At 36.3% G+C, this 25065-nt stretch overlaps 1 protein-coding gene across 5 annotated transcripts in view; it reads right to left on the bottom strand.

Moving 5' to 3' along the window:
* The window catches only part of LOC127876281 (T-complex protein 11-like protein 1), a 44857-nt gene extending 20544 nt beyond the window's left edge, over window positions 1-24313 (bottom strand). The window contains exons 1-4 of one of the 5 annotated variants that reach the window (XM_052421397.1): window positions 24210-24313; window positions 17194-17372; window positions 14465-14597; window positions 8181-8301 (exon numbers count right to left, since the gene is read on the bottom strand). In XM_052421397.1, coding sequence (XP_052277357.1) covers window positions 8181-8301; window positions 14465-14597; window positions 17194-17372; window positions 24210-24217 — 441 coding nt within the window. In that variant the 5' untranslated portion in view covers window positions 24218-24313. Of the gene's footprint in view, window positions 1-8180; window positions 8302-14464; window positions 14598-17193; window positions 17373-18695; window positions 18839-22699; window positions 22847-23461; window positions 23587-24209 lie in introns of those variants that run through there. The other 4 variants (XM_052421398.1, XM_052421399.1, XM_052421401.1 and 1 more) reach the window with 4 other exon arrangements.
* Between the last annotated feature and the right edge of the window lie 752 nt (window positions 24314-25065).

Below are 25065 nucleotides of genomic sequence, written 5' to 3'. Positions count from 1 at the left end.
TCTGGGGTATTATACTGATAGAGGGAGAAACCTTGCAGTTGTGCTATATCAACAAGAATCTGGGGTATTATACTGATAGAGGGAGAAAGTTTGAAGTTGTGCTACATCAACAACAATCTGGGGTATTATACTGATAGAGGGAGAAACCCTGCAGTTGTGCTATATCAACAACAATCTGGGGTATTATACTGATAGATGGAGAAACCCTGCAGTTGTGCTACATCAAAAACAATCTGGGGTATTATACTGATAGAGGGAGAAACCCTGCAGTTGTGCTATATCAACAACAATCTAGGGTATTATACTGATAGAGGGAGAAACCTTGCAGCTGTGATACATCAACAAGAATCTGGGGTATTATACTGATAGATGGAGAAACCCTGCAGTTGTGCTACATCGACAACAATCTGGGGTATTATACTGATAGAGGGAGAAACCCTGCAGTTGTGCTATATCAACAAGAATCTGGGGTATTATACTGATAGAGGGAGAAACCTTGCAGTTGTGCTACATCAACAACAATCTGGAGTATTATACTGATAGAGGGAGAAACCCTGCAGTTTTGCTATATCAACAACAATTTGGAGTATTATACTGATAGATGGAGAAACCTTGCAGTTGTGCTACATCAACAACAATCTGGGGTATTACACTGATAGATGGAGAAACCCTGCACTTGTGCTACATCAACAACAATCTGGAGTATTATACTGATGGAGGGAGAAACCTTGCAGTTGTGCTACATCAACAACAAACTGGGGTATTATACTGATAGATGGAGAAACCCTGCAGTTGTGCTACATCAACAACAATCTGGGGTATTATACTAATAGAGGGAGAAACCTTGCAGTTGGGCTATATCAACAACAATATAGGGTAATATACTGATAGAGGGAGAAACCTTGCAGTTGTGCTATATCAACAAGAATCTGAAGTATTATACTGATAGAGGGAGAAACCTTGCAGTTGTGCTATATCAACAAGAATCTGGGGTATTATACTGATAGATGGAGAAACCCTGCAGTTGTGCTACATCAACAACAATCTGGAGTATAATACTGATAGATGGAGAAACCTTGCAGTTGTGTGATATCAACAACAATCTGGAGTAGTATACTGATAGAGGGAGAAACCCTGCAGTTGTGCTACATCAACAACAATCTGGAGTATTATACTGATAGAGGGAGAAAACTTGCAGTTGTGCTACATCAACAACAATCTGGGGTATTATACTGATAGAGGGAGAAACCTTGCAGTTGTGCTACATCAACAACAATCTGGGGTATTATACTGATAGAGGGAGAAACCCTGCAGTTGTGCTACATCATCAACAATCTGGAGTATTTTACTGATAGAGGGAGAAACCTTGCAGTTGTGCTACATTAACAACAATCTGGGGCATTATACTGATAGAGGGAGAAACCCTGCAGTTATGCTACATCAACGACAATCTGGGGTATTATACTGAAAGATGGAGAAACCCTGCAGTTGTGCTACATCAACAACAATCTGGGGTATTATACTGATAGAGGGAGAAACCTTGCAGTTGTGCTACATCAACAACAATCTGGGGTATTATACTGATAGAGGGAGAAACCCTGCAGTTTTGCTATATCAACAACAATTTGGAGTATTATACTGATAGATGGAGAAACCTTGCAGTTGTGCTACATCAACAACAATCTGGGGTATTACACTGATAGATGGAGAAACCCTGCACTTGTGCTACATCAACAACAATCTGGAGTATTATACTGATGGAGGGAGAAACCTTGCAGTTGTGCTACATCAACAACAAACTGGGGTATTATACTGATAGATGGAGAAACCCTGCAGTTGTGCTACATCAACAACAATCTGGGGTATTATACTGATAGAGGGAGAAACCTTGCAGTTGTGCTATATCAACAACAATATGGGGTAATATACTGATAGAGGGAGAAACCTTGCAGTTGTGCTATATCAACAAGAATCTGAAGTATTATACTGATAGAGGGAGAAACCTTGCAGTTGTGCTATATCAACAAGAATCTGGGGTATTATACTGATAGATGGAGAAACCCTGCAGTTGTGCTACATCAACAACAATCTGGAGTATAATACTGATAGATGGAGAAACCTTGCAGTTGTGTGATATCAACAACAATCTGGAGTAGTATACTGATAGAGGGAGAAACCCTGCAGTTGTGCTACATCAACAACAATCTGGAGTATTATACTGATAGAGGGAGAAAACTTGCAGTTGTGCTACATCAACAACAATCTGGGGTATTATACTGATAGAGGGAGAAACCTTGCAGTTGTGCTACATCAACAACAATCTGGGGTATTATACTGATAGAGGGAGAAACCCTGCAGTTGTGCTACATCAACAACAATCTGGAGTATTTTACTGATAGAGGGAGAAACCTTGCAGTTGTGCTACATTAACAACAATCTGGGGCATTATACTGATAGAGGGAGAAACCTTGCAGTTATGCTACATCAACGACAATCTGGGGTATTATACTGAAAGATGGAGAAACCCTGCAGTTGTGCTACATCAACAACAATCTGGGGTATTATACTGATAGAGGGAGAAACCTTGCAGTTGTGCTACATCAACAACAATCTGGGGTATTATACTGATAGAGGGAGAAACCCTGCAGTTGTGCTACATCAACAACTATCTCGAGTATTATACTGATAGATGGAGAAACCCTGCAGTTGTGCTACATCAACAACAATCTGGAGTATTTCACTGATAGAGGGAGAAACCTTGCAGTTGTGCTACATCAACAACAATCTGGGGTATTATACTGATAGAGGGAGAAACCTTGCAGTTGTGCTACATCAACAACAATCTGGGGTATTATACTGATAGAGGGAGAAACCCTGCAGTTGTGCTACATCAACAACAATCTGGAGTATTATACTGATAGATGGAGAAACCTTTCAGTTGTGCTACATCAACAACAATCTGGTGTATTATACTGATAGAGGGAGAAACCTTGCAGTTGTGCTACATCAACAACAATCTGGGGTATTATACTGATAGATGGAGAAACCCTGCAGTTGTGCTAAATACACAAGAATCTGGGGTATTATACTGAAAGATGGAGAACCTTGCAGTTGTGCTACATCAACAACAATCTGGAGTATTATACTGATAGATGGAGAAACCTTGCAGTTGTGCTACATCAACAACAATCTGGGGTATTATACTGATATATGGAGAAACCCTGCAGTTGTGCTACATCAACAACAATCTGGAGTATTATACTGATAGATGGAGAAACCTTGCAGTTTTGCTATATCAACAACAATATGGAGTATTATACTGATAGATGGAGAAACCTTGCAGTTGTGCTACATCAACAACAATCTGGGGTATAACACTGATAGATGGAGAAACCCTGCACTTGTGCTACATCAACAACAATCTGGAGTATTATACTGATGGAGGGAGAAACCTTGCAGTTGTGCTATATCAACAACAATATGGGGTAATATACTGGTAGAGGGAGAAACCTTGCAGTTGTGCTATATCAACAAGAATCTGAAGTATTATACTGATAGAGGGAGAAACCTTGCAGTTGTGCTACATCAACAAGAATCTGGGGTATTATACTGATAGATGGAGAAACCCTGCAGTTGTGCTACATCAACAACAATCTGGAGTATAATACTGATAGATGGAGAAACCTTGCAGTTGTGTGATATCAACAACAATCTGGAGTATTATACTGATAGAGGGAGAAACACTGCAGTTGTGCTACATCAACAACAATCTGGAGTATTATACTGATAGAGGGAGAAAACTTGCAGTTGTGCTACATCAACAACAATCTGGGGTATTATACTGATAGAGGGAGAAACCTTGCAGTTGTGCTACATCAACAACAATCTGGGGTATTATACTGATAGAGGGAGAAACCCTGCAGTTGTGCTACATCAACAACAATCTGGAGTATTTTACTGATAGAGGGAGAAACCTTGCAGTTGTGCTACATCAACAACAATCTGGGGTATTATACTGATAGAGGGAGAAACCCTGCAGTTGTGCTACATCAACAACAATCTGGAGTATTATACTGATAGATGGAGAAACCTTGCAGTTGTGCTACATCAACAACAATCTGGGGTATTAAACTGATAGATGGAGAAACCCTGCAGTTGTGCTAAATACACAAGAATCTGGGGTATTATACTGAAAGATGGAGAACCTTGCAGTTGTGCTACGTCAACAACAATCTGGAGTATTATACTGATAGATGGAGAAACCTTGCAGTTGTGCTACATCAACAACAATCTGGGGTATTATACTGATAGATGGAGAAACCCTGCAGTTGTGCTACATCAACAACAATCTGGAGTATTATACTGATGGAGGGAGAAACCTTGCAGTTGTGCTACATCAACAACAAACTGGGGTATTATACTGATAGATAGAGAAACCCTGCAGTTGTGCTACATCAACAACAATCTGGGGTATTAAACTGATAGAGGGAGAAACCTTGCAGTTGTGCTATATCAACAACAATATGGGGTATTATACTGATTGAGGGAGAAACCTTGCAGTTGTGCTATATGAACGAGAATCTGAAGTATTATACTGATAGAGGGAGAAACCTTGCAGTTGTGCTATATCAACAAGAGTCTGGGGTATTATACTGATAGAGGGAGAAACCCTGCAGTTGTGCTATATCAACAACAATCTGGGGTATTATACTGATAGATGGAGAAACCCTGCAGTTGTGCTACATCAACAACAATCTGGGGTATTATACTGATAGAGGGAGAAACCCTGCAGTTGTGCTATAGCAACAACAATCTGGGGTATTATACTGATAGAGGGAGAAACCTTGCAGCTGTGATACATCAACAAAAATCTGGAGTATTATACTGATAGAGGGAGAAACCCTGCAGTTGTGCTATATCAACAACAATCTGGGGTATTATACTGATAGATGAAGCAACCCTGCAGTTGTGCTACATCGACAACAATCTGGGGTATTATACTGATAGAGGGAGAAACCCTGCAGTTGTGCTATATCAACAAGAATCTGGGGTATTATACTGATAGAGGGAGAAACCTTGCAGTTGTGCTTCATCAACAACAATCTGGAGTATTATACTGATAGATGGAGAAACCTTGCAGTTTTGCTATATCAACAACAATTTGGAGTATTATACTGATAGATGGAGAAACCTTGCAGTTGTGCTACATCAACAACAATCTGGGGTATTCCACTGATAGATGGAGAAACCCTGCAGTTGAGCTACATCAACAACAATCTGGAGTATTATACTGATGGAGGGAGAAACCTTGCAGTTGTGCTACATCAACAACAAACTGGGGTATTATACTGATAGATGGAGAAACCCTGCAGTTGTGCTACATCAACAACAATCTGGGGTATTATACTGATAGAGGGAGAAACCTTGCAGTTGTGCTGCATCAACAACAATCTGGGGTATTATACTAATAGATGGAAAAACCTTGCAGTTGTGTGATATCAACAACAATCTGGAGTATTATACTGATAGAGGGAGAAACCCTGCAGTTGTGCTACATCAACAACAATCTGGAGTATTATACTGATAGAGGGAGAAACCCTGCAGTTGTGTTACACCAACAACAATCTGGAGTATTATACTGATAGAAGGCGAAACATTGCAGTTGTGCTACATCAACAACAATCTGGGGTATTACACTGATAGAGGGAGAAACCTTGCAGCTGTGATACATCAACAAGAATCTGGAGTATTATACTGATAGAGGGAGAAACCCTGCAGTTGTGCTATATCAACAACAATCTGGGGTATTATACGGATAGATGAAGCAACCCTGCAGTTGTGCTACATCGACAACAATCTGGGGTATTATACTGATAGAGGGAGAAACCCTGCAGTTGTGCTATATCAACAAGAATCTGGGGTATTATACTGATAGAGGGAGAAACCTTGCAGTTGTGCTACATCAACAACAATCTGGAGTATTATACTGATAGATGGAGAAACCTTGCAGTTTTGCTATATCAACAACAATTTGGAGTATTATACTGATAGATGGAGAAACCTTGCAGTTGTGCTACATCAACAACAATCTGGGGTATTCCACTGATAGATGGAGAAACCCTGCAGTTGTGCTACATCAACAACAATCTGGAGTATTATACTGATGGAGGGAGAAACCTTGCAGTTGTGCTACATCAACAACAAACTGGGGTATTATACTGATAGATGGAGAAACCCTGCAGTTGTGCTACATCAACAACAATCTGGGGTATTATACTGATAGAGGGAGAAACCCTGCAGTTGTGCTATATCAACAACAATCTGGGGTATTATACTGATAGAGGGAGAAACCTTGCAGCTGTGATACATCAACAAGAATCTGGAGTATTATACTGATAGAGGGAGAAACACTGCAGTTGTGCTATATCAACAACAATCTGGGGTATTATACTGATAGATGGAGAAACCCTGCAGTTGTGCTACATCAACAACAATCTGGAGTATAATACTGATAGATGGAGAAACCTTGCAGTTGTGTGATATCAACAACAATCTGGAGTATTATACTGATAGAGGGAGAAGCCCTGCAGTTGTGCTATATCAACAACAATCTGGAGTATTATACTGATAGAGGGAGAAACCCTGCAGTTGTGCTATATCAACAACAATCTGGAGCATAATACTGATAGAGGGTGAAACCTTGCAGTTGTGCTATATCAACAACAATCTGGGGTATTATACTGATAGAGGGAGAAACCCTGCAGTTGTGCTACATCAACAACAATCTGGGGTATTATACTGATAGAGGGAGAAACCCTGCAGTTGTGCTATATCAACAACAATCTGGGGTATTATACTGATAGAGGGAGAAACCTTGCAGTTGTGCTACATCAACAACAATCTGGGGTATTATACTGATAGATGGAAAAACCTTGCAGTTGTGTGATATCAACAACAATCTGGAGTATTATACTGATAGAGGGAGAAACCCTGCAGTTGTGCTACATCAACAACAATCTGGAGTATTATACTGATAGAGGGAGAAACCCTGCAGTTGTGTTACATCAACAACAATCTGGAGTATTATACTGATAGAAGGCAAAACATTGCAGTTGTGCTACATCAACAAGAATCTGGGGTATTATACTAATAGAGGGAGAAACCTTGCAGTTGTGCTACATCAACAAGAATCTGGGGTATTATACTGATAGAGGGAGGAACCTTGCAGTTGTGCTACATCAACAACAATCTGGGGTATTATACTGATAGAGGGAGAAACCTTGCAGTTGTGCTACATCAACAACAATCTGGGGTATTATACTGATAGAGGGAGAAACCTTGCAGTTGTGCTACATCAACAACAATCTGGAGTATTATGCTGATAGAGGGAGAAACCTTGCAGTTGTGCTACATCAACAACAATCTGGGGTATTATACTAATGCTGTGATAAAGGATTGGAATAACAAATCCTAACATCTCTGAGCTACAAAATTGACATTGTACTGTTTTCATTATGTGTTGTTGACGATGTACATTGTACAAATCTGGCAATAGTAACAAATCAGCCTCATGTGTTATGTCCTGAAATTAAAGGATTTTGATGGTACAGTATCATAAAAAGATCCAGTGGTAGGACACTTGATTGTTCTTCAATAGGTACCAAAATAAATATTGGAATTAGACTAAAAAAGCCTACTGTAGGTCTTGGGTAATAATCTTAGGCCAATGATAAACAGAGCCATTATACATGTATGGCATCATCCTGTCAGTAGAATTCCAGCAATTTTCCCTCTAAAATTGATTTTTTCTGCATAATTGGTTATTTCCTTTATCTAAAATTCTTCCACCCCTACCCAAAAAGCCAAAAACTGAGTTGAGTGCACACAAAATTGGAGCTTATATATTAAATAGTTACAAAACAGACAAATAGTCAAAATTTTGCCAAAATTGGTTGCAGCCGAAATTTCATCTTTAAGGATCATCTACACAATAATGTTATTTGGCTGTGAGCAAGTTTGAGTAAGATCAACCCTGAATAACCTGTTAATAATGAGTTGTAAACAAAAACACTGGACATACATGTATATACTGGTATACAGATGGACAAAATGAGAGCCATGCTAATGCCTCCCGATATGGTGGGATGGGGGCTTTACAATTACTTGTGTTACAGACATACCTCTTTAACATCGTTCATGAGCACAACAGCCTGTCCATAGTCTGGTGGATCTTCTCTTATCTTCTCCTCAAACAAATCCCAGAAGGCCTTGTGAACGACTTCCTTCACTCGCTTCTCCAAACTGAAAACGTGGGGATTTGAAAAAAATGGGTTATATACATGTAAGTCAGTGCTTACTCTGAAGATTCTTACAATTAGCAATGACAAAAAGTTAGAAAATTGTGCAAAAGATATTTACATTAAGATGATTTTTTAATCAAAAACCTAGATAAAACAGAAAAACAAAAATTTCTACTTTTATTTTTAAACCGGCTAAAGTCATTTTAGAGCTAGGTTAATCCATGCAAATGGTTTGAATAAAGTAGTTTTTTTTTTAAAAACGGTATACAAATTAATTTAAAAAACTAGAAAATGTGACATTTATTCATGTTTCACAGGACTATGATTAAGATTTAGAAAAATGAGTTAAAACATATCTTCAAAAATCATCAGTTGTGTATATATCAAAGATAACAAACATATTGTTCCTTGAAAGACACACCAATATTAGCGTTCAATAAGAACCACACAAACATATCTTAAACAGCAGAGTTTCTGTAGGATTATTAGGATATGTCAGAATCATTCTGCATCAAAATAAATTGACCCCATCCTTTGTTAACATTTTAATGTTATTGTGATTATCATTAATGCTTAGATGTAAAGCTATAGCTTACATGTAAATGAATATTTTGTTACCCAATTGTTAAAATGTACACTGTTTCAATAGCAGCAGTGTTCCGATGATGGTGATGAGGATAGTAATACATGTATTACATGCATAGAGAAAGATCATGGGAAAAATAGCAGGGTTTTGCACCATGCTCCTTCTTGGTTACTCCATCATTCCCCTCTTGGCTTGTCAAAAACAACAATGTGAAAATCTGTTTAAAATATATTCAGCATATTTTTGCTAATACATGCATTCAATGCAAATGATGAGACTATGCTTAAAACCTCTTATTTAAAGAGTTGGACTAAGAAATTCACTTAATTTATAAAATAACAAGTGATGTGTTTGTGAAACACTATGTCCCCATATATTTGACCTTTGACCTTGAAGGATGACCTTGACCTTTCACCACTCACAATGTGCAGCTCTATGAGATACACATGCATGTCAAATATGAAGTTGATATCTTCAATATTGCATAAGTTATTGCAAATATTAAAGTTTGCACAAACAAACATACAAACCAACCAACAGACAGGGCAAAATCAATATGTCTCCCACTATAGTGGTGGGGGCATAATAAAACAAGAGCACCGCCTTGCGGGTGCAGACCGCTCATCTATTTTCTTTTTTAAGGTGAAGGGACTCTCATTTTCAATCACAAAGGAGGGAGGAGTGGAGTGAAGAGGGGTGTATAGTGTGAGGGTGTGGTGATAATTTGTGAGATGATCTTAAAAAAAAAAAAAAAAAATCAAAAAAAAAAATTGGGGGGGTGGGGTGGGGGGGTGGGGTGGGGGTATAGTGTGAGGGTGTGGTGGTCATTTGTGAGATGATCTTAAAAAAAAAAAAAAAAAAAAAAAAAAAAATTAGGGGGGGGGGAGGGGGGAGGGGGGGGGAGGGCACGGGGGATGGTTTGGGTGAAGTCTATTGTGGTATGTCAGGTAAGAGTAGTTTCATCAAAGTATCAATCAAATCTAATCATAAATAAAGAAGTTATGGCAATTTTAGCAAAATTTAATAATTTGACCTTGAGAGTCAAGGTCATTCAAAGGTCAAAGTAAAATTCAAGTTGCCAGGTACAGTAACCTCATGATAGCATGTAAGTATTTGAAGTTTGAAAGCAATAGCCTTGATACACAAAAATTAACCATATATTAAAAGTTACTAAGTCAAAAAAGGGCCATAATTCCGTAACAATGACAACCAGAGTTATGCAACTTGTCCTTTTACTGTACCCTTATGATAGTTTGTGAGTGTTCCAAGTATGAAAGCAATATCTATGATACTTTAGGGGTAAAGTGGACCAAAACATAAATCTTAACCAAATTTTCAATTTTCTAAGTATAAAGGGCCCATAATTCCGTCCAAATGCCAGTCAGAGTTACATAACTTTGCCTGCACCGTCCCCTTATGATAGTTCATAAATCTTGCAAGTATGAAAGCAATAGCTTTGATACTGTAGGAATAAAGTGGACCTAAACACAAAACTTAATCAAATTTTCAATTTTCTAAGTATAAAAAGGGCACATAATTCTGTCAAAATGCCAGTCAGAGTTACATTACTTTGCCTGCACAGTCCCCTTATGATAGTTAGTAAGTGTTGCAAGTATGAAAGCAATAGCTTTGATGCTTAAGGAATAAAATGGACCTAAACACAAAACTTAACAAAAATTGTCAATTTTCTAAGTATAAAAAGGGCACATAATTCTGTCAAAATGCATGCCAGAGTTATCTAACTTTGCCTGCCCAGTCCCCTCATGATAGTAAGTAAGTGTACCAAGTTTGAATGCAATAGCATTGATACTTACTGAGAAAAGTGGAACTAAACGCAAAACTTAACCAAAATTTTCAATTTTTTAAGTATAAAAAGGGCACATAATTCTGTCAAAATGCACGCCAGAGTTATCTAACTTTGCCTGCCCAGTCCCCTCATGATAGTAAGTAAGTGTACCAAGTTTGAATGCAATAGCATTGATACTTTCTGAGAAAAGTGGACCTAAACGCAAAACTTAACCGGACGCCGACGCCAACGCCAACGCCAACGCCGACGCCGACGCCAAGGTGATGACAATAGCTCATATTTTTTTTTCAAAAAATAGATGAGCTAAAAAATCACCAAACTGGTCTGGCTTTCCACCCTGCCCCTTTTAAGCAGGACCATACACCTTTTGTGACCCTAGATCTTTGCCCAATTATCGCAATAACATCTCCTTAGGGTAATCACAGCTGGCGTATAAAATCCAGATTTGATCCAGACAGGGGTTCAAATCAAACAAGCAAATTTGTTGAATTGATATCCCTGCAAAATAAAGTTTGTTTATGGATCGGTGCAAATACCATTTTGTACAGTATAATCATTTATTGTAGGGTAAATTTTAAAAGGTACATGCAATAATTAAGTGTAGGGTAATTTGTTTATGAATTGCAATTCACCTCATTGATATCTACACCATGAAGTTTCATGTTGAAATCTTGAAGCGTATACATATGACATATATTAGTTAAATGTTACATCATACAAAAACAACAAAGGGCAATAACTGTTAGTTAAGAAAGTGCAGGGTTATGGTTCTTGTATACTACGCGACCCGTGATTTTTGCCTAATTTGCGAAGTCAAGGCGGGCATTTTGCTTTTTGGGTAAAAAAACAACGCGATTTCACGTGACTCGTCACTCCGACGTCGCGCGAGAGCAAGATAATCTTCGCGCTAAATCCCCTCAATGTTGTGGTGATTCGCTGCGATTCGCCGCAATTCGCCGTGATCGCAGTGACAACGATGACTCGCCAATTCATGCATAGAAACCGAATCGTATCGATAACTTTATACATGTACATAACGCTTCTAATGTTCACAAATATCCGATAATGCAACATCAAAAAAATAATCTTGAACATTTATGTCGGTAAATATGTTTGAGAATTTCATTATAACAACCATACGACTACGCCATTTTTCAGAAGTGTAAAGAGTACAGCGCATAATGTGGGACACAGCTTTCATTGGACGAGCGTATTTAAATTTAGATTGATACAATACGATCTTACAAAAAACGTTTTATTGCGTCATACGCCTTCATGTAAAAAACGTTTTCCTCCTGGAAATTGTGCTATTAATGCATAATATTATCAAAACATTTTTTCACACGTAAAGCGTTGTAACAAATTAATATACAATTCAAAACAAATATACCATAAGTATAAATGTTCCGTTAAATTCCCAAATGAGAATAAAAATTTATAATCCGAAACACACTTCCGATGTTTTAATGTTAACATGACGTTTACAAGTGCTTTCAATGTAGTCACCATGTATATTTCCCGACAAAAGAGCGCGAAAATTATGCGGCAATGTACAAGGTCAAGGTATACGAGTGTGCAAGTATTGATTTTTTATACAAACTGCGTAGCGCAGAGAACATTGAATTCTGTTGATTTCGGTTAAATGTTTCTTTGGTATTTTTAAAACAGTTATATCGCCAACAATTTGATATTTCTTTTAAAGTCAATTCAAATCAAACACGCCGTATCCGTATCGTTACTGATAGAAGTAAAACATAATACCTTGACTTGTATAGTTTTTTTGTTGTGAGAGACCATCTGAGTAAACGCCGAAAAATATATCCAAACTGTTATTTTTTGTCAATGCCCTTTGATCCATTATCGCACTTTATTGGCAGCGCCATCCTGTTGTTTCTGTGATTGTCACATCTTTTCACAGTTTGAACACGTACAAAGAGTGCCAATTAGACACTTGAACAAACACTATCACCCGCTGGACAGTACACACTAAATAATCAAATGTTGAGTTTTTTTTGTTTTTGGCGTGAAAACCCAGAGAAATGCATGTACATTATACATCATCATAAATTTATTGAACTCTGCGAACGCTAAGTGCTACGTTGATATACTCGTGTTTTTTTTTTCAGCAAAACAAACACAATGTTTAACGGCTTTAATATATAGGCAATGATGTAATAACAACAAATTATATACCACGATGTCATAATAACATGTACTTAAAAATAGAACAGTAATGTATTTCCGATTTCCGGCTTTCAAGCATTGTGAATGTATGTACAACGCTCGGAAAGTAACGCGAGTAACACGAGTAATCCGCATTGGAGCCTGAAGCAGAAAATAAATAAGTATAGCATATTTTAGTTCAAATAATTAATGTAATCTACCGATTACATTTAACCTTTAAATGAAAGTGTTACTTAAACAATTTTCCGTGTCTTAAGGCGCGAATATTTTGCTAAACACTGTTAACAAAAGGGCTACACGTTATAATTTTTAATGAAATGCAAAAATAAGTATTAACATAATTAATAACGTCAATAAACACACACGGTAAGATCAAAGTTTAAATGGAAAACTTATATCATATTTCTCGTAAATTACCAAATTATTAGTTTCGTCGAAATCAAATACCATGTAGAGAAACAAGGTATTTATTACCGACCAATGACGAAACACTATGCAACTTTCAATTTACACAGTGCTAAGCTTCATGTATATTGCAACAATATGGAATTTGAACAGTGGTAGTGTATTCGGGCCTGGAATATAATTGATTGTAAGTTTTAATAAACATTCTGCTAATGCAATTAGTTAAATAATGTTTACATGTTATGTTAAATAATTATTGCATGATCATTCTTCTGCGCTGTTATATTAATTTGGAGCCATTAAAGCTTCCGACATTACTTCATCACGTTCATGTCGGAACGGGAGTATTTTAGCTAATACGCCAATTGCATACATCAACAACAAAAGCTTTATTATTGCAATGTATAATTAAGTGTATACATAAATGTTACATGTACATGTAATGTAGTGTAACCCTTAATGTAAATCTCTTAAAAAGGTGAACCACGGCGGTTCGCGTTGATTTGCGGTGATTCGCGCTGATTGCGTAACAGCGAGATACATCGCGCGACGGTCGCCGATACATCACCCAAATTTTCTTGTCGCTCTGAATCACCGCAATAAGTCACGTTGCATCGATTGCGGTGATGCGAGAATCGCGGCAAAAATCACGGGTCGCGTAGTGTACATGGCACTTTGGTTTCCACACACCCATGAAGTTTTTTGTTGAAATATTGTATCATATCTGAAATATACCCCTAAAAAGTTCCATCATACAAAAACAAAAGACAATAACTCTTACTTAAGAAAATGAAGGATTATGATTCTTATGCGTGGCACTTCCCCTAATAAATATCAGTACACCCATTAAGTTTCATGTTGAAGTCGTGCATGGTATCTGAGATATAGCCTTGAACAAATCACTCAGAAAAACAAAGGGCAATAACTCTTATTAAAGAAAGTTGAGGGTTATGGTTCTTATGCATGGCACTTCTCCTCATTTATATCTATAAAACCTATGAAGTTTCAGGTTGATATCTTAAATAGTTTCTGAGATACATGTATAGCCTAAACAAAATGAGACAGAGAGATGGACTGACGGACAAGCCCAATTCTATATCCCTCCGCCTTTGGCAGGGGATAAAAAGATAGATGGGCATGTAAATAAAAACAATTTACGTTAACTGTAAAAGAAAAAAGCACCTGTGCTCCGGTGGCTCCATTTTTTGCAGCTGAAAGTTAGTATCCACGGCAATCTCATGTGCCAGACTCATATTTTGAACACCTTTAGCAGCCTCCATCAAGTCTTTTAGTGTAACAAACTTTGGGGGCGAGGCTGAAACAAACATGATACATAAGTAATTCAATTTGGAAAAAAAAGTTTTTACTGAAAGCTAATTTGATCAACTTTAGAAACGAGTGAAACAATCTTCAACCAATAAGACAAAACTCACTTAAACTTACATATAGGTACATGTATTTAATATATTCAAATGCTTGAGTGCTGCACAGCATCATTTTTTTAACAAGAGCACCGCCTTGCGGGTGCAGACCGCTCATCTATTTTCTTTTTAAAGGTGAAGGGACTCTCATTTTCAATCACAAAGGAGGGAGGAGTGGAGTGAAGAGGGGTGTATAGTGTGGGGTTGTGGACATTTATTACATTATCTTCCAAAAAAGCGAAAAAAAAAAAAAAAAAAAAAATTCGGGGGGGGGGGGGCGATGGGGGGGGGGGGGGGGTTTGGGTGCGATGGTTGGACGGTATTTCAAACATAACAGTTTTTAAAAAAAAAATGGGAGGGGGGGGGGTATAGTGTGAGGGTGTGGTGGTAATTTGTGAGATGATCTTAAAAAAAAAAAAAAAAAAAAAAAAAATTGGGGGGGGTGGGGGGTGGGGGGTGGGGGTGGGGGTATAGTGTGAGGGTTGTGGTGGTCATTTGTGAGATGATCTTAAAAAAAAAAAAAAAAAAAAAAAAAAAAATTGGGGGGGGGGGAGGGGGGAGGGGGGGGAAGGGGGGGGGAGGGCACGGGGGATGGTTTGGGTGGAGTCTATTGTGGTATGTCAGGTAAGAGTAGTTTCATCAAAGTATCAATCAAATCTAATCATTAATAAAGAAGTTATGGCAATTTTAGCAAAATTTAATAATTTGACCTTGAGAGTCAAGGTCATTCAAAGGTCAAAGTAAAATTCAAGTTGCCAGGTACAGTAACCTCATGATAGCATGTAAGTATTTGAAGTTTGAAAGCAATAGCCTTGATACTTAAGAAGTAAAGTGGATCGAAACACAAAATTTAACCATATATTAAAAGTTACTAAGTCAAAAAAGGGCCATAATTCCATAACAATGACAACCAGAGTTATGCAACTTGTCCTTTTACTGTACCCTTATGATAGTTTGTGAGTGTTCCAAGTATGAAAGCAATATCTATGATACTTTAGGGGTAAAATGGACCAAAACATAAATCTTAACCAAATTTTCAATTTTCTAAGTATAAAGGGCCCATAATTCCGTCCAAATGCCAGTCAGAGTTACATAACTTTGCCTGCACGGTCCCCTTATGATAGTTCATAAATCTTGCAAGTATGAAAGCAATAGCTTTGATACTGTAGGAATAAAGTGGACCTAAACACAAAACTTTATCAAATTTTCAATTTTCTAAGTATAAAAAGGGCACATAATTCTGTCAAAATGCCAGTCAGAGTTACATTACTTTGCCTGCACAGTCCCCATATGATAGTTAGTAAGTGTTGCAAGTATGAAAGCAATAGCTTTGATGCTTAAGGAATAAAATGGACCTAAACACAAAACTTAACCAAAATTGTCAATTTTCTAAGTATAAAAAGGGCACATAATTCTGTCAAAATGCATGCCAGAGTTATCTAACTTTGCCTGCCCAGTCCCCTCATGATAGTAAGTAAGTGTACCAAGTTTGAATGCAATAGCATTGATACTTACTGAGAAAAGTGGAACTAAACGCAAAACTTAACCAAAATTTTCAATTTTTTAAGTATAAAAAGGGCACATAATTCTGTCAAAATGCACGCCAGAGTTATCTAACTTTGCCTGCCCAGTCCCCTCATGATAGTAAGTAAGTGTACCAAGTTTGAATGCAAAAGCATTGATACTTTCTGAGAAAAGTGGACCTAAACGCAAAACTTAACCGGACGCCGACGCCAACGCCAACGCCAACGCCAACGCCGACGCCGACGCCGACGCCAAGGTGATGACAATAGCTCATAATTTTTTTTCAAAAAATAGATGAGCTAATAAAAATATTTAATGAATAATATTATCAATTATTATTGTTATTGATTTCATTTATGTTTATACATCACATTCATATCAGAGTGATTTCATAATCTTTTAGTATCAAATATTTGTGTTTAAGGCTTTTGTATGTGACACAGACACAGCTTAGATTTGTTAGCTTTGCAAAGTCTTTATAGATTTAGCTCACACGCTTACGCTACATGTAAACCACAAAGGTCTTTAATATATATTGTTTAATATAAAATACAATTTAATATCAATCGATATTGTTAGTTAACCATTGTATGTTTGTGCATGTTTCAAATTCATACTAGACTAAAATTTTGCTCCAGTAATTGACTAACATTTTTCCCCAGTGATTGATTAAGGTAATAAGGCGTCAATATTTGTACTTACATGTACATCTGCCTGTTCCTCATTAGCAACACTGGCAAATAAAACTCTGATTTGTCCGATTTAGATCTTTCATTAGCTGCAAGACTTATTCTACCATTTGCAAAATAAGCAAACAGCTACAAATTAGTTCCTTCATCTTAAAAATGTTTATTTGCGTACATTTTTTTTTAAACATAAAACCTCATACAAATCAGACAAATTCTGTATGAATAAGGAATAAATAAACTTTGCAAATTCTTAATATCGTTTAGCCCCAATACTTACGCTGAACCATGAATGGTGTCTGTTTGGGACTCTGATCAAGATGCAGTCTCTGTCGTTTTGGATGCATGTCTGCCTCGCTCCCAGCAGAGTGAGACAGCGAGTCTTCCTCCTCATCATCACAATCCTCTACCATCACATCATCAAGGTTCTTATCATTTCCATCGTCCATATTGCTGTTTCTGGATAATATATATATATATATATATATATATATATATATATATATATATATATATATATATATATATATATATATATGAAGATAAAAGACAGTGAATAATTTAACATTATTTTTAATCAGTCCCACAGGTGGTCTTAATAGCTAGGTTTTATTGTTACAGTAGTGTCATATCTGAATTTCAAAGCATTAACATGGTAAAATGTAATTGGTTTCCTTTTCTGATTCTTAACCTTGGAAAGAAACTGCAACAGCAGTGATGATTATTTTTATTTATTTTTTTTGGGGGGGGGGGGGCTCTCCGGCTAGGGCAGTGCATGGTTGGTTAACGCGTTTGCACCTAGGTGACCCGGGAACAATTCCTGTTCACAGCAGCATGTGAGTTTGGTTGGTGGTCACCATACCGGACAGGTGAGTTTCATTGGGTACTCCGACTTTGCACACAACATAGACCGAATCAAAATAAAAAAACTCTTTCAGTAACAAAGAAATAAATGGAAATTGCAGCAGCTGTAATTCAATATTATCCCAATTTTCGTGAGTCTAGTAAATTAATTAGGTTGGAGTGCTGGGGCACACTCAAGGTAAACACCAAATGTAGCCTTTGGCTAAAAAAGGACCTCATTAACTTCGAAATACAAACATCCCAATTAAGTTCATAGTAATTTTGAACAGTTAAGCATTACATTTTGATGTTTGTGTCTGTGTGTGGGGGTGGGGGGAGGAATTGGTAATATTTTTGGGGAAAAAATGTTACTTTTGTGATTGGGAAACATACGAATATCTGCCGTATTTAAAGCCAACAAGAGTTGTGTTTGTCAGAAACACAATGCCCCCTATTGCGCCGCTTTGAAGCCATAAATTTGACCTTTGACCTTGAAGGATGACCTTGACCTTTCACCACTCAAAATGTGCAGCTCCATGAGATACACATGCATGCCAAATATCAAGTTGCTACATGTATCTTCAATAATGCAAAAGTTATTGCAAAACTTTAACCAAAGTTAAAGTTTTGGGACAAACACAATGAATGAATGAATGACAGACAGACCAAAACAAAAGTTCACTTAAAAGCAAGAAGAAAGTCAAACCCTGCAATAAAAAAATGATTTTTCTTATTCATTAGTACATGTTTTCAATGTAGGCAAAAAAATTATACAAGTCAACATTTGTAAAGCTAATTATTAATAATAAAGTATTTCATAGTAAACTATAATTGTAAGAAGAAAAATAAAAGCACATGAGACAAAAAATTAGGAAAGAATATATTTATAAGTAGCTCTCTAAAGATCAGACTACCGGTATACATATGAAACATACTCACTCTTCATATTTCATCTGTTAAGCTAACAAAGATGAATACATTGAAATCGATTGTACATATAATAGCTCTTGCTTTTTAGTCATTGAACCTGGAACCAATTACACGTATAATAAATTGTCTTATGGAAGTTTTAGTTTTACCATTTTTACTGATTTAATCTAGACAAACTTTAGTTTAGTTTAAAGACATATTTTCTTGACAGCAAGTATTTATGGATATCACTTATAAAGCCAGTACAGGGTGCAGGATCATGTGACATTTGGGGTTCCACTTTTTAACTTTATAGGATTTAACACGACGGTAAGTGGTGCTTTATTTCAATAACTTTTTAAACAAGTTTTCTTAATAATTTCAACTTGTGCATAAAAGAAAGATTTTTATGCTGCTTATGACAATGTGAAATACATCAGAATAACTGTATTTAATAAGCATGTGTTCTTGTTCAAAAAATTTCATTTTTACTGCATACGTTGTACCCGGACGGTTATGTTTCAAGCAACATACACTTTTGTCACCAATATCAAACGTATTTATTCTTATACCTGATGATATCGGCACAAACTGCACGAAAAACTGGTCTTTTATGCACTATTGATTTTTGCAAATGTACATGTATTTTAATAACTTGAGATATTTGCAAAAATAAAGTTCTTAATTTTGTGATTACATTTTGTCCAGCCCGTGTGTAAATTCCTGAAAACCCTGTTGATTCTGCACCCTGAGTACTTACTGGTATCAAACCTTATAACATATATGGTACATGTAATTTATAATTCATGTAACGGTCATTTTGTAATTTTGAAGCTTTCACAGTGTTTTTTTTTCATTCAAAATCGGGTCCAGTAATCGGACCCATTCCCAATGGAAAAAAGTATATAATTTTCCCAAATGGGAGATAAAAATTCCCAATTGAAGGTTTCAAAAAAAAATTTTTTTTTTTAGATCTCAAGATCTCAATATTTTGTTCATCTCACATCCATGTAAGTTCAATCTTAGTAAATATAATACTGAAAACATTGTATTCTCAATTTTGAAGCATTTTTAGCAAATCAACAACAAAACTAATTTCCCAATTTTAGTCAAAACGCCGCGAATTTCACCAAACCAAAGGGACCCAACCCCATTCCCAAAATGGTGAAAAAAAACAACTTTCAATAACAAAATGTATGCATATATACTTATTTTATAAAAAGCTTTACAGCAATACAAGTTCAGTTTAGCATTATAAGTTTTTTTTACATTATTTATAGCAAACCCTTGGACAAGTGAGGCATTCCTGGGCCTGCGGACAAGTATATTTAAACTAAAGTGCCTCCCCCTAGTTCATCTTGAATACTTTGAGCTTCTATGAGTTACATGTACATGTAATATGTACAGCTACAAGCTATTCCCGGTATATAAAGCCAAAAATCTTGTATAAAAAAATTATGTGTCATTAAATATGTCTTTCAAATCAAGTTCAATCAATTTTATACATAGCATTAAAGAAAATACTTGTTACCATCAACATCAATTTGCGTGACTTTTATGGAGATTATGCTCAAATACATGATAAAAACCTTTATCCGACCAAAAGGGCAATTTTGGAATTGTGGATTCGATCTTACAGACGTTTCGGATATAAACTAACAGTCTATGTATATTATTGGTTGATAAGACACAGTCATGATCTATCCTGCGGATGCATATTTTCACATTCAGAATACTTTAGCATTGTCAATTTGCAAAAACATACATATTTTCATGAAATGTCAACGTGTTTGAAACTTTGATATTTTTCTTCTTCGAGCATGTTATATCGGGTAGAGTTTTTTTAATTTGCACATTATGGATACATTTCTGATCTAATTTGCTATATGCTTGTTGAGTTGTGGGTAATTTGCAAAAACTTGTTACATGGTGTAGATGCATATCGGTGGCCTTTCTGTCAAAATACTCTCTGTCATAAACAAGAAAAATGGATGATCGTAATTCACAAAACAGGTAAGAAAATCTAAAATTAAAACTTGTAAACACATTTGTGCATAAAAAGAGGTGCTCCATGAGTTGAATCATATATCCAGCTACAGGTTCACAGTATCCGCAGGTCCAAACACTTAACACAAACTCTATCGAAGATGGAATGATGACGAGGGTGGTGGAACAATCGTTCATACATGCCACTTTGATGACTTTTTAACACAGCTTTTCAGTAATTTTTCAAATATCTAGTGTCATTGGTATCATCTTTATGATCAAATCTTTACGTTCAATGTATGAGAGAGAGGCAGCGAAGAATAAACAGAGAGGCAGCATTTTGACAGAAAGGCCTTTGATATGCATCTACACCGTCAAACTGCCATCTTAAAAATAAGTTCTTGTTGAGCCATGTATTTTGGTTGGCTATCCCAATTTCAAGATTTGCATTCTTTAAGTAGCCTTAAAACTGACATTGCAGTGGAGGTTAATTTCTGGTGAAAAAATAGAGTTCTGATGAAGTACAATATTGACCTGTTTTTCTTGCATTTTTGATCAGCAAAAGGATTGTGACCTGGTCAAAACTTTTTTCCGTAACAACTGCATTATTTAGGAACTTTATATCATAATTCAGTGTCCGACAAATCCATTGCCCGGAGCCCGGGGGCTACCAAAATTTTTCATCGGGCTACTGAAATTTTCCAGCTCACGCCCGCCGGGCTACTATAAATCTATAAGAGCGGTAGCCCGGTTAATTGACAGACATACGTAGAATAAACATGCTGACCATGTGTTTGTACACTGTGTATTGCTTATAATCCGATAACAAAGTGCAATCAATTATCTCATCAGTCACCGATCACTTGCAGTAGGCCTAATGTCGATTGTAAACAGTAACAGTGTATTTTTAGCATCAAATCAGAATCACCATTTGTCGTCTGCTAATAATATAATGAGAGCTGGTTGGATAGTTTGCGCACATGACGCAACGTCATTTCGCAATTTGGAATTCTTTGTTTTAACTGCTACAACGAGTAATAGCAACAACGTTTTTGATGTCGTTAAATATCCAAGGACGCCGAACATTAAAGAAATCAAAACAATAGCGGATTCTTCAAAACGGTAACGAAACCGAAAATGAATATTAATTACAACGGTGTGAACGCGGTTAAAACCTGCTAATTAGTTTGCATTGTCAATTAATGATTGGATTAAAGGAGCGACTTTTAATCGATAATCCCATATATGCCCGATTTATATTTTTAAAACCAAATTATGGGTGGGTAATATAGACGATAAGAGTCATAAACACAAACGTTTGAAAATTTCGAAAGTGTCAAATGAATTTCGGCATATGGTTCTATTTAAAGATATGATGAAATAAGCTCCCAATCAGGACCGTTGGATTGCAACATGCGTAAATCACCTGACACGGTTTGCACGCGTCGTGTACAGCTATTTTAGGTAACAAATTCTACATTAAATAAATGAATTTCTTTGTCCAGATAAAAAGCGCGCGAAAATTGGCGTGGGTGTATTTATTTGTAAATAAAAATTTCGTAGCCGGTACACCATTGAGAACATTTAATTTCCATTAAAAGTTAAGTTGTGAATTTCAACTAAAGTACCGGGGTATCTCGCGAATTTTTTGGCATTGACATTTCCTCTTAATAAAATATAATTTAAACACGCTGTATCATTACTGTTACGCTGTATCAGTTCCTTCATTATTGAAACAATTATTGTATTGTATACTGACTGCACACAAGTGTTGTAACATACGTATGCAATACGTAAGTTTGGACAGTACTTAAAGTCGGACACAAGTAAATAAATGATTTAACACTCTCTTGATTTCTTTGAAACTCGGTATTTGTTGTTAAAAAGGACAATTGCAATGATTAACACTATAATAGTCAATAGTATTGATAATCTAAACGCTTTATTTACGTTTCTGACTTTACGTACTGTCCGAATTTAAGTACGCATACATGTGCACATACATGTAATATCTACATGTAGTATATGATTTTCTTTTGTACATTTACATTTAAAACGCGTGAATGACTCTCGCAGACAGGTGTTTACGGTGGCTGCGCAGCATCGCGGTGATAACGGGTGTTCCTGTTAACGATAGGGTGCAATCGGGTCGATTTCGGGTGTTCACCGCGGTCAGTAGCGTGTCCGCCCCCCCCCCATCCCCCGTACACGGTGCCTGTACTGTAACATTAATTTATGATATTGACTGTGTACATCAGACTACTTGCTGTATTATGTATATGTATATACATAAACATATTATGTGTATGTAAATGAAGAATTAAAATAGGGATGAAAACTTGCCTCTTATCATTGTGTAGGTAAATTTTATGGGCTACCAAATATTTTTATTAGTAGCCCAGAGGGCTACCTGAAAAATAAGACATTTTTCGGACAATGCATAATTTCACATTACCTCTATAACCACGACTCAAAAAGAACCAACGACTCAACAGGAACCTACCATAAAATGGTAAATGATATGTCTTTATTTCTGCCAGAAAACATTTGGTGTGACTCCTTTTACTGATTAAAAGTGCAGCCTGGATTCCAGGCGTCGAGTTAACATAAAAATCTTCATATAGTAGCAAATCCTAGCGATCCGTAAGGCCATAAGCTGGGAGTTTGATTATTGCAACTAGAGTAGACCTGTTCAGAATTTTTTCAGACGCCCTTTTTATCATAGTAGCCGGTCAACTCGTTACCACGAACTACATAAAATACTGATAATAGATAATGTATGTGATAACACGCCTTATTTCAAAACATACCTATACCTTGAAATGTTGAAAAACTCTCGATATTCTCTGGAATGTTCAAGAATACAAGAAAAAATACGACTTATTTGTTTACATGAATGTACCGCAAAGATTTACAATTGACCGTAAAATTCAGCTCAAAGTAAAAAGGTTACAAACCACTTTTCGATGACAACACAGTCGTGGAGCGCAGGTTTTATAAAATGTTTATTTCGTTACTTGGTTTTATTTCGATTACAATTCATATTCATTTATAATTATTTTAATAAAATCAGACGATTTCGGATGGTTGTACAACTCAGCTTTCCAATTCCACTCAAATGTTGAAGAGTGTTTTTTTTTATAAAGGTCCCTGGTAAACCGTCATGGAAACTTGTGAACTCGTAAGGAATTAAATACATACTTAACATTATGAGGTTATTTGTTTGGAAACTTAATTTTGCTGATTTTGCGTGCCCGTTATTAAAAAAAAGTATACTCAATATTATCCTAGATCCATGAGATCATATCGTATATTTGTCCAAAAATAGAACAAGTGGCGAATACTAATATACTGCACTGATTGCTGGGAGCTGGCAGATAATAAAAGTTTAATATACACTTTTCTTTTATAACGCAGCATGCAATTTGATACTTTTCTAACACAACACAACACTTTTCATAATTGAATATCTCAGTAATGAGTTTATATTTTGATTAGGAATCTTAATATGATCATATGACTTCATTATGTGCAAGCTTTCGATATAATAATTCATACCTGACCATTGGATGCTTTAGCACATGGGGAAGCTAGGTAGCTAGGTAGCCTGCACAACGCCAACAGCGCGGTTCCGCTCCTGAATATTCATTATAGATATATTTAAACGATTTGCGAGCTATTTTCGCACAGTTATGTAAACTTTATCGGTGAGGTTTAACAAATGCCAGTTAAAATCAATGCACATGTATTTAGTATATATGAGAGATTGAAAACTTTTTATTGTCATTTTAAAGTTATAAATACTGTTCGATTTAAAAATGTTTGATGTACAGTATGTTTTCCATGAAATAATGTTGCATCTCTTTTGCAATAAAGTCAAGATAAATACTCTATCTCTATCTACACGTTCATCAACTTTTGAAGTTTTATTCAGACAAAACGTGTAAATAAAAGAATGATACACAATCAAAATAAAATTAACGCTGTCTTTACCGACCAGTGTAAAGCAACTCTCAGCATGAGTGAAACTTGTAAAGATGCTGTCATGCACACGTACGTGACAACGTAACAAATTGTAAATATTAGACGTTATATATCATGTGGGATTAACATTTCGTATGCTGCTTATTTATGTTGGTTATGTCATTGCCCGGCCGGCCGTATATTGATTCATTTAAAAAATAGCTGTTAGTGCTGTAGACAGTGCACTTGAAGTGACGATGTTGAAACCAAAATTAAATATTCAATTTTGTTAACTTGTGTCAAACAAGGTTCAAACGAGTATATACGACCTCATTATTTTGTTTTCAAAAACATATAAGGCATTGAGGAATAAACAACTTGAACAGAAGAAGTAGTATCAGAAAATAAACATTCGTTGCTCATACATGTATTCATATATGGGCTTAAGATC

Source organism: Dreissena polymorpha, chromosome 4, assembly GCF_020536995.1.
Source record: "Dreissena polymorpha isolate Duluth1 chromosome 4, UMN_Dpol_1.0, whole genome shotgun sequence".
NCBI lineage: Eukaryota > Metazoa > Mollusca > Bivalvia > Myida > Dreissenidae > Dreissena > Dreissena polymorpha.
Note: the sequence above shows the minus strand (reverse complement) of the source record. Positions and strands in the feature narration are given on the sequence as shown.